Raw genomic sequence first — 12,090 nt, forward strand, 5'->3', positions numbered from 1 at the left:
CTCACTCCTCGCCTCTACTGTCGCGCTTTTTATACTTTTTGGTTTCTCATTGCATACTTCCAGGCTTTTCCATTCCAGAACTTACTAGTTAGTTTTAGCTACAAAATCGCCAGCCACAACTAGGTTTATAACCTCTCATTTGAGTAATACTTGCACAAATTATTGCCCTCTCTTGTGAGCAATTCAGATAAGATATATGCATGTGTTTGTGCATTGCTTCTCTGCTGCTCGGCTTAGAGATGGCAGCGCCCCTTAGTTTTGCTAATATTCGTAACATTGTTAGACAGACAATTTTTTTAAACAGATAACAGATGCCATATGTTTTATTTTCTCCTTGCGGACGGGGCGGCGGGTAAAGTCTAGTAGTTATTATATTTCTAAACGTATGGTAAAATCGACTCCGATCGTAGTAGAATACAAAGGCAGTTATGTATGATAGACAACCCTCAAAATTATGCATCCCGAACTTTTCAGAATAACGGAAAACGGCAATGGGATGAGAACACCTGAATATTCATTTCAACAATCACCCAACAAAAAAATTACACTTGTGAAATAAATTTTTTGGTGTCTGCATTTAGAGTACTTAAATCCATGAAGCTCAGAAAATTGCAATTAAAATTCAAAAAATTTAATTACATATTAATTGGTTTATGAACTTCAATTGAAATTGTTTGAGCCTCAAATGAAATTTTATGAACTAAAACTGGAAAAGTTGTTGAACTCTAATAACAAATCGATTGATATTGATTAAAAAGCAATTCGAAATTTTTGTGAAAACCGGTACAGGGAAGATAATGACGCTCTATTTTGTCTTTGTAGATGCCGTTAAAGAGTTGTCGAGAAATTATGGAAAATTCAATGCTTGAGGAGGATCCGAATGGTAATTCTGCACCGGAACAGTTATTAACAAAAGAAAAAAAATCCTCCCCACGTTGGGGTCCACAGCATAAGGGCGCTCAGGAGCTTGCCCAGTTGTATGGTCCAGGTAAAATATTATATTTATCCACTGAAAAATAACAAAGTTTATTTAGTTTTTGAAGTTATAAGTAATTATAAAATGTGTGGTTTTTACTCGGCCAGATTATTAGGTTAAAGACAATGGCGCTTAGTCATAATCAAAATAAAATGGTTTTAAATTTAGGTGCAGCTGTTGTGACCGATAGCTCATAGAAAATAATGTGAAAAAGCTGCAACTAAATTTAAAACCTACTTTATTTTGACTATGACTATGCGCCAATGCATTTATCTTTTTTCACTCAGTATACAAAAACAAAATTACACTAAGTAGGGAAAAATAGCCGTAACAAAATAAAAAAAATGTATTAAGATGTAGTAGTAGGTTTAGTCGAGCATACGAAAAGTTCATTTTCAGAATTTCCACTGACCCCCAAATCCGTATGTAGGGGCCGTGGTTTTTTGTTTGAAGTATGATCAAATAAATATTCAGAAGTTCTCCGTTGACGTTTTCCTTTATCTGACCAGTTCGTCATGCATATTTTAGTGGGTTACCAATTAGACATAATTGCCTTTAGGTTCTACTACATTTGGAGTCGATTTTATTATAACTTTAGTAATATAATCACTATAAATAAAATCCAGTATTTTCTAGATAAAAAGATTAAAGACATTTAAAAATAAAAAAATGCAAGCCGCGGTAACCTCCGAAGAGATTTTAGGCCGAGCTTCTCTTCCGACTTGCGTCGTGCTCCTTTTCCTACATATTGGCTGGACTGGGCCTACATGTTTAATGCCGACTTTGATCGGCATCTGCAAGTCAGATGAGTTTCCACTTTCATGGTAGAAATACACTAGGAGTGCTTGCCAAATCACTGCCGAGAGGTGACCCCATTTAGAAACCTTTTTCTAATTGAGAACACTTCGTTTCTAACATTTTGATGTTGCTTTGCCCGGGGTGTGAACCCAGCATATTCGGTGTGGTAGGCGGAGCACTCTCCCACCACACCACCGTGGCCGCTCAAATTTTTATTCCCAATATGTAAACCAAATTTTACAGAAAACTTATTTTTTTTAATGGATTACTTTTGTAATACACGAGAATACTGGCAAATTTAGCTGCTGAAAAAGCGAGGTTAAGTGAATAATTTTTGCATTGCATAAGTTATCGGAAAGCCGAAATATTCTCTCTTCAAAAAGTTTAGAAATTGTTAATTTATCTTTAGAAATATCAGATCACGATCACAATACCGAGTTTCTTGACTGATTTGGTTACCACTGTATACAATGTGGTATTCGCCGGGAAACAGTATGTAGTAAATTTTCTGTTTAAAAGTCTAATAAGACTACGTTTATCATACTGTGGCGAATATTAGCAACACTAAGGGATACTATCATCTCTAAGCCGATACCAAGCAGTGACTTGTATGTACATCAACAAATCAATCATTATATCTACCCATATGTCCATACAAGCAGCGGAGAGTAACTCACAAACAAGTGCATATATCTGATATCAAGTATAACTAACATATAAACCCGCATGGGCTATGAGAGAAGCTATAAAGTCGTGCATCTGTAGTTATAGCTGATAAATTTATAGCTTGTAAACGCTAAGTAAATTCTAGAAATAGAAACGCCTAGAAGTATGCGAACGAGAAATCACAGAGTATAAAAGGAGGTAAAGCTGAGAATCAGAATGAGTTTGATTTAAGCAAGCTATAAGTTGCGAAGTATAAGTGTTATTTTCAAGTAGTCTAAAAGAGACCATTTCAATATTGGAGTTATTTATTCAACAGTATAGTGATTCGAACATTAGCAGAAGATTTGAAATAAGAGGAATTGCACTAAATTTGTTACAATACCTTAATCTACAATAGCTGTGTTTTTTTTACATCTATAATCGTTTACGCTGAAACTTTATATGGACTGCTAAGCGTCAAACTTTAAATAAACCTCTGATATTGCTGCGCATAAAATTTGTATTACTAAATTTCAATGCTTATTATATACTCAAATGCAACTGAAATATGTGTCTGTTTCACCTCTACACTAATTCTATGTATCACTTCTAAAAATGGTGTGTGCCCACTATTCATCGCAACCGATTCAGCTATAGGTTGTACACAGCCATACAACAGAGGTTTGTGTCTCCGCTTGTCGGTACAACATGCTGTGTAGCTATTTGCCGCTAGATGGGTCTCCTAAGTAGGCGTTTGCCGCTAGATGGGTCTCATAAGCACTATCTAAGCGAGGATAAGCGTTTTTTATGCGCAAACGTAAACGTACACGCGTGTAAAAAAAACACGGCAAATATGGCAAAATGTCTAATATTATCCTTCATAAACAAATTAATGTAAATTTAATTTTTTAATAAATGAATTAGTATTAATATTTTTTTAATTACATAAATAAAAATATATATCTAAATTGATAGCTTCCCTATTTATTTTAAAGTTGTTACATTCATCTACATCAGACATCAAATATTTACAATTTCTATTATTTAATTTCTTAAAAATAAGTGGACTTATTCCTTTTCACAAACAAAAAAGTCGTTTTATTAATTTTGAAAATTAGGTTCTGGAAATTTAGGTTCTGAAACACAGCTAATTTTTCTAGTAAAGTTTACAAAACGTATTAAGTATATATTCTAAGATGTTTAAGGTCACAGAGCCAAAGATTAAGAGTAATAGTGAGAGTTAGACTTAGATAAGAGCAGGCGGTGGAAGACATAAAGCAAAACGGAGAAAATTTACGGAAAAATAAAGGGAGTAGGGAAATATAGGGGACCGGTTAGTGTAAACAGGAAGAACGCAGAGGGGTTGAACTGAATGGTCAAAGAACGGTTTAAAGTTAAGATCTGGCAAGCCACAGATTTTTGTTTTGCCCTCAGGTAAATCTATAAGCTCTGATTTCTTTGAAATATCGTTCCTGCAAAACCTCTGTCACAATACATTTTTACACCATCCACCTCTTTCTGCTCAATGAGCCTACCTCTTAACGCTTGGTTTGCCTAGGGAAATGTTTGGTCTTAGGACCGTATGCCGCCAATCCCGAGTTTTCGTATTAAAAACCTCCCAGATACTCATCCTCAACTTCGTGATGCTGTTCCAGATCTTCAGTCATCTCATTGAAGTCCACATTCTGTTTCCATTATCCTTAGTCGTGGGCAATTTGATATTCGCAAGATTCAGCCATTCAGTTTCTATGTCTAAAACTTTTTCATATCCGCTCAGGAGCTCCGTAACTCTGATGCAATTAAATAATGTTCGCAGAATTAACGCCTAATAAAATAAAGTTATGCCGGCGGCAGCCGTGGTGTAGTGGAAGCGTAGTCCGCTTTCCATAATGAAGGTCTTTGGTTCATGTCCCGGGCAAGGCAGCATCGAAAATTTAGAACAAAGTGTTTTCAATTAGAAACAAGTTTTACTTAGAGAGGTCTCCTAAGCATTATCTATGCGAGGATAAGCGTTTTTTTACGCGCAAACGTGAACGTATACGCGTGTAAAAAAAACACGGCTAGTATACATATACTTATTTGGAATATCCCTGCAAAAATCGCGAGTACTCCATGCATGCATGTATGGAGTACACGCTATGGACCAACCGAGTGCTCCAAAATTAACCACAATTCATACAAAAAATATGGTCCAATTAACATTGCGATGTCCTAGGACTAGACCATATACATCAGAGTAATCCATGGAGTACCCACAGTCCAATAAACATGGTGTAGTAATTACAATCGATAAAAACGAGCAATGATCGGCTTCCAATATGTTCGTGTAGAAACATGAGTTGGTCCATTGCTGCATTACAGTGGAGTATAATGGTACGTACTCCAGTGGACCACATGATCCAACGATTTTTGCAGGGATTCGTATCTCGTGAGGTCAGTTCATTGCGGCTGCTGAGTAGAGTATCACCCCATGTCCGCTGACAGTTCGAAATCGCCCTGTTACCGACAAAAAACTACGGCCGAGAAGTAAGCAATGGCTAAGTTGTTTGGTATGGAGTTCTAGCTTCTTTATTTATTATCATTAAATTCATACACATACGCATATGTTTCACATATACGTATATCTATCTATCTATATAATAATATATAATATATATATATACACATATATATATATATATACACACATATATATATATATATATACACATATGTATACATATATATGGGGTATTCCATCCCATTTCGACCAATTTTGAACCCGACCCCTTTAGAATTGGCTGAAAGTTTTTCTTCTTTTTCTAGCTTACGAAAGACGTTTTTCAGAAGTTTTTAAAATTTTTTCATCCAACTCAAAAAAGTTATGAATTTAAAAAAAAACGCGGTTTTTGTTTTCAAAATGCTATAACTTTTTCAAAAATTGTCCGTTTGGGATCTTTTTTTTTTTTTAAATTTGTTTTTAAATGTACTTTTCGGAAAAAATTCAAAAAAATTGTTAAAGTTTTTTTTTTGTAATTTTTCAGTTTTTCGAGATTTTTCGAATTTCGCCCTTTTTTTCTCATAAAAAACTTCAATCAATTCTGCAATCATCCCCACTAATCCCGGATTTAATTGAAAAAAAAAAAAACTTTAAAATTTTTTTTGTATTTTTCCCGAAAAGTACATTTAAAAACATATTTAAAAATAAAAAAAATATCCCAAACGGTCAATTTTTGAAAAAGTTATAGCATTTTCAAAACAAAAACGGTGTTTTTTTTTTAAATTCATAACTTTTTTTGAGTTGGATGAAAAAATTTGAAAAACTTCTGAAAAACGTTTTTAATAAGCTAGAAAAAGAAGAAAAACTTTCAGCCAATTCTAATGGGGTCGGGTTCAAAATTGGTCGAAATGGGATGGAATACCCCATATAAAATAAAGTCGCTAAATGCTATGTATGCACATAACTTCACCAGAATGCTCCTTTTTTTGCATTTGAAAGCTTAGCTACGTGAGATGGTACAGTTAATATAATTTGAAGGTATGTATTATAGGGGCGTGGCAAATTGCCAAAATGTAGTAAAAAATCATACAATTTTTCTTTACACAGCTATAACTCATAAACGGGTGGATGGATTTAAAAAATTCTACTTTTCAGTAAAACTTTGAAATATTTACCTTCGATCTGCATCAAAAAAATACTTGATTCCTTTCTTATATCAGCCAAATTGTTTAACAAAAGTAAAATTTTTATCAAAAAATGCGTATGTGTGGTTGTTCGCTGTGAACTGTGCGCGCTAATTGCTTTTGAGTGAGGCATGATGCGACACATACATACGTACATATATAGCATTCGCTGCGTTATTTAACTTCGGGCGTAGTTTTGTAGGTATGTATGGATGTACATCACTGTATAGTATAAAAGAAAGTCGCTTTTTCTGTCCCTATGTCCCTTTGCATGCTTAAACCTTTAAAAATACGCAACGGATTTTAATGCGCTTTTTTTTAATAGATAAAGAGTGATTGAAGAGGAAGGAACGGATGAACATATTTGGCTGAAAATTGGTGGAGGTGTAGCTTAGAGCCAGGAGACAGATATAGAATAATTTTTATCCGGTTCTGGATAGGGTCGTGAGATCAAAACGAGGACCTGGGTAATCCTGGGATATATTTGTAAAATATGGGTATCAAATGTAAGCTGTTTATGAGTACTTTGATACGGGGTATTCTTCGTACCCGCGGGTAACTAGAGTCTCGAGATATAAGCGAAAACCTGGACGCGGGTACCCCTTGAATGTGTTTATAGAATATGGATAACGAATGAAAGCTGTTGATGAGTGCTTTAGTACAGGGTAGTTTTCATACCTATTGGTGACTAGGGCCTCGAGATTGAGGCCAAAACGTAGACCCGGGTACCCCTAGAAAGTGTTTATACAATATGGATAACAAATGAAAGCTGTTGATGAGTGCTTTAGTACAGGGTAGTTTTCATACCTGTTTGTGAAGGGTCTCGAGATATAGGCCAAAACGTGGATCACGGTAACACTAGGATGTGGTTTTACATTATGGTTATCAAATTGAAGCTTTTGATAAGTGCTTTTGTACAAAGTAATTTTTCTACCGCTGGGTTACTAGGGTCTCACGATATAGGCCAAAACCTGGACCCGGATACCCCTAGAATGTGTGTCTAATAGGGATATCAAATGGAAGCTGTTGCTGAGAGCTTTATATTAATATTCATTGCGATATTCGATTTAGTCGCATCAACCTGGCAAAACTGATAAATATGCATGCGAAGCCGAAATAAAGACATGAATTAATAATACCCACATAACTATTTACATACGTCCTATTCGATTTGCCTGGCAATAAGGGATGAAGAAGAATGGGAACAACTTGAGAGAAGAGAAAAGATGGAAGGAGACTGAGAAAGAGATAGAGTGAGACGAAGATAGAGATAGATGAAGCGAAAAGAAGGAGGGAGGAGTGAATAAAAGTATTAAGAACAAGTAAGGAACGCTAAGTTCGGGTGTAACCGATTATTACATACTCAGTTGAGAGCTGTGGAGGCAAAGTAAGGGAAAATCACCATGTTGTAAAAAGAACCTAGGGTAACCCTGGAATGTGTTTGTATGACATGTGTATCAAATGGAAGGTATTAAAGAGTATTTTAAGAGGAAGTGGGCCATAGTTCTATAGATGGACGCCATTTAGGGATATCGCCATAAAGGTGGACCAGGCCTGACTCTAGAATTGTTTGTACGATATGGGTATCAAATGAAATGTGTTAATGATAATTTTAAAAGGGAGTGAGCCTAAGTTCTATAGGTGGACGCCTTTTCGAGATATCGCCATAAAGGTGGACCAGGGGTGACTCTAGAATTTATTTTGTACGATATGGGTATCAAATGAAAGGTATTAATGAGTATTTTAAAAGGACATGGGCCTAAGTTCTATAGATGGACGCCTTTTCGAGATATCGTCATAAAGATGGACCAGGAGTGGCTCTAGAATTTGTTTGTACGATATGAGTATCAAATGAAAGATGTTAATGAGTATTTTAAGAGGGCGTGGGCCTTTGTTCTATATGTGGACGCCTTTTCGACCATAAAGGTGGACCAGGGGTGACTCTAGAATTTGTTTGTACTACATGGGTATCAAATGAAAGGTGCTAATGAGTATTTTAAAAGGGAGTGGGCCTTATTTCAATAGGTGGACGCCTTTTCGGAATATCGTTATAAAAGTGGACCAGGGTTGACTCTAGAATGCGTTTGTACAATATGAGTATCAAACGAAAGGTGTTAATAAGTGTTTTAAAAGGGAGTGGGCTTTGGTTGTATGGGTGGACGCCTTTTCGGGATATCGCCATAAACGTGGACCAGGGGTGACTCTAGAATGCGTTTGTACAATATGGGTATCAAATAAAAGGTGTTAATGAGTATTTTAAAAGGGCGTGGGCCTTAGTTCTATAGGTGGACGCCTTTTCGAGAAATCGCCATAAAGGTGGACCAGGGGTGACTCTAGAATTTGTTTGTACGATATGGGTATCAAATGAAAGGTGCTAATGAGTATTTTAAAACGGCGTGGGCCTTAGTTCTATAGGTGGATGCCTTTTCGAGATATCGCCATAAAGGTGGGCCAGGAATGACTCTAGAATTTTTTTGTACGATAGGGGTATCAAATGAAAGGTGTTAATAAGTATTTTAAAAAGGAGTGGGCCTTAGTTCTATATGTGGACGCCTTTTCGAGATATCGTCATAAACGTGGACCAGGGGTGACTCTAGAATGCGTTTGTACGATATGTGTATCAAATTAGAGGTATTAATGAAGGTTTTAAGATGGGGGTGGCCCTTAATTGTATATGTGAAGGCGTTTTCGAGATATCGACCAAAATGTGGACCAGGGTGATCCAGAACATCATCTGTCGGGTACCGCTAATTTATTTATATATGTAATACCACGAACAGTATTCCTTCCAAGATTCCAAGGGCTTTTGATTTCGGCCTGCAAAACTTTTTCATTTTCTTCTACTTAATATGGTAGGTGTCACACTCATTTTACCAAGTTTTTTTCTAAAGTTATATTTTGCGTCAATAGACCAATACAATTACCATGTTTCATCCCTTTTTTCGTATTTGGTATACATATAATTATGGCATTTTTTCATTTTTCGTAATTTTCGATATCGAAAAAGTGGGCGTGGTCATAGTCGGATTTCGGCCATTTTTTACACCAATACAAAGTGAGGTCAGATAAGTACGTGAACTGAGTTTAGTAAAGATATATCAATTTTTGCTCAAGTTATCGTGTTAACGGCCGAGCGGAAGGACAGACGGTCGACTGTGTATAAAAACTGGGCGTGGCTTCAACCGATTTCGCCCTTTTTCACAGAAAACAGTTCTAGAACAGTCCTAGAATCTAAGCCTCTACCAAATTTCACAAGGATTGGTAAATTTTTGTTCGACTTATGGCATTAAAAGTATCCTATACAAATTAAATGAAAAAGGGCGGAGCCACGCCCATTTTGAAATTTTCTTTTATTTTTGTGTTTTGTTGCAACATATCATTACTGGAGTTGAATGTTGACATAATTTACTTATATACTGTAAAGATATTAACTTTTCTTTTAAAATTTGAATTAAAAAAACTTTTTTTTTTAAAAAGTGGGCGTGGTCGTTCTCCGATTTTGCTAATTTTTATTAAGCAGACATATAGTAATAAGAGTAACGTTCCTCCAAAATTTCATCGTGATATCTTCAACGACTGCCAAACTACAGCTTGCAAAACTTCTAAATTACCTTCTTTTAAAAGTGGGCGGTGCCACGCCCATTGTCCAAAATTTTACTAGTTTTCTATTCTGCGTCATATGTCCAACTCACCTACCAAGTTTCATCGCTTAATCAGTATTTGGTAATGAATTATCGGACTTTTTCGATTTTTCGAAATTTTCGATATCGAAAAAGTGGGCGTGGTTATTGTCCGATATCGTTCATTTTAAATAGCGATCTGAGATGAGCGCCCAGGAACCTACATAGCAAATTTCATCAAGATACCTCAAAATTTACTCAAGTTATCGTGTTAACGGACAGACGGACGGACGGACGGACGGTCATGGCTCAATCGAATTTTTTTTCGATACTGATGATTTTGATATATGGAAGTCTATATCTATCTCGATTCCTTTATAACTGTATAACCAACCGTTATCCAATCAAAGTTAATATACTCTGTGAGCTCTGCTCAACTGAGTATAAAAAGTGTGAGGGGGGGGGGGGGGGGGGGGCAGAGTTAGACGGAAAAAGCTTATAAAATGTGTGCAGAGAGACCTAATTTAGGGCAGAACAACGTCTGACGGGTCTGCTAGTCTTTACTATTTTGGAGTTTCTCTTCTCATTTGCATATATGTAAACTTGAACATTCATTTACTATGTTATTATATACTAAATATTTACTAAAAACTAACCGAAATGTCAGTCCACTTTGACCGGCATAAAAATCATTTCACTTTTGTTCAGTTAGTTACAGTCGCAAAAATATGGCGAAAAGTTTTAAAGCGCTCACGCTGCTAAAAAAATTGTGTTTTTCTTTTCTTATAAAATAGTTCGACTGTCGCGCTTAAAAATACGTCCTATCCCAAAATATTTTTCAAAAATTTACCATTTCAGGATCTGTCACAAAAACGCCCTATATCAGAATAAGGTTGAAGGACGCCTTATTTCAGAATGCTTTTCATCCCTCTTATATCAAAATTTATGGAACTTATGCTAAGATAGTGAGTTTTTGGAAAACATTTTGAGATGGTGTATTTTTGAATAAAATTCTAACGTACGGCATTCTTCAACCAAATTCTGAAAGAAATACCAAACCAACATAACGCTTTATCAATTCACGAAATATTTAGTAGAAAATGGATTATTTCCCCCAGAAACTGTTGGCGTTTACAAATTTATTACCACTACTAATATACTTCTGAAGCTCCTTTTCAACTACAATTCTCGCTGAAGGGGATATCATTATTCCCCATTTTCTTTACTTCGTAAAAGCAACCCTTCCAGACTTTTAAATTGGGGAGCGTCAAAGCTCTGTAATCATTGGAAAACAAACCCCTAGTAATTGAATCATGCTTTTTCACTAGTATTACTTTTGAGCTAACTTTACTTATGACACAATATTCGTGTATTTTACACGTATATAAGTCTACGTTTGCGAATAAAAAAACGCTTATCCTCACTTAGGTAATGTTTAGGACGCATCTGGCGGAAGTGGTTAAATAACTGGCTACAGAATGGGTTGTACCGAAAAGCGGAGACACACACCTCTGTTGGCCATAGTGTATAACCTATAGCTGAATCGGTTGCGGTGAATAGTGACATACACCATTTGTAGAGGTAATATATAGGGGTAGTGTAGAGGTGAAACAAAGACACATAGTTCAGTTGCATTTGTGTATAAGGCGTATTGAAGTTTAGGAGTACTAATTTCTGCGCAGCAATTTCAGAAGTGTGTATAAAGTTTAACGCTTAGCAGTCCATAGAAAGTTTAAGCGTATATGTATATAGATATAAAAAAACAGAGCTAATATCAAAAATTTACGGTGAAGTTGGGAGGTTTTTTTTTATTATCTTCTAAAGTTTCAGCCTAGGATGTACTTGAATTTTGGCTTTTTCGAAAGATAACGGCACTCATCACCTAATCAATATATTAAAAAAAGTACGGTTGCCATATTATTTTTTTGTAAGAAAAAATATGGGTAAAATTATCCATTCTCAAAAATTGAGGAAGTCCTGATAAAAGCGCGCTATTTTAAAAACTATTGTGTGAAACAACTAAAATTATGCATTCTACAGCCTTTCATAAAAAAATCTATTCAATAAATTGTCTACCTTTGGGCGCTTCGCGACGTGTCACGGTGCTAAATGCAGTACTTATGTTTGAAGCACCAGCTACACACAATGGAAAAAGCTGTAGGCCTGCTAAAATGCTGCCCTCAAAACTGCAACGGCATGTCCTTTATGACAGAGTGAAGCAAAAGAGCTAAACATAAAAGAGCATAATGAAATCCTGAACAAACGGGGTGTGCTAAATTGTCACAAACTATGGCATCCCACCGAACAACTAGCTAGGTCAAGCGACCTAGCCCTCCAACTTCGGCTTGAATTTTTAATTTAACTGCAAAATGAGTATAAAACCTCAAA

At 35.8% G+C, this 12,090-nt stretch overlaps 1 protein-coding gene across 3 annotated transcripts in view; it reads left to right on the forward strand.

The window, feature by feature from the left end:
- Window positions 1–12,090, forward strand: part of Kua (Plasmanylethanolamine desaturase Kua) — a 194,252-nt gene that overhangs the window by 97,671 nt on the left and 84,491 nt on the right. For all 3 annotated transcript variants that reach the window (XM_067765776.1, XM_067765778.1, XM_067765777.1), the window contains exon 2: window positions 823–988. In XM_067765776.1, coding sequence (XP_067621877.1) covers window positions 823–988 — 166 coding nt within the window. The remainder of the gene's footprint in view (window positions 1–822; window positions 989–12,090) is intronic.

Source organism: Eurosta solidaginis, chromosome 2, assembly GCF_040869045.1.
Source record: "Eurosta solidaginis isolate ZX-2024a chromosome 2, ASM4086904v1, whole genome shotgun sequence".
Classification (NCBI taxonomy): Eukaryota; Metazoa; Arthropoda; class Insecta; order Diptera; family Tephritidae; genus Eurosta; species Eurosta solidaginis.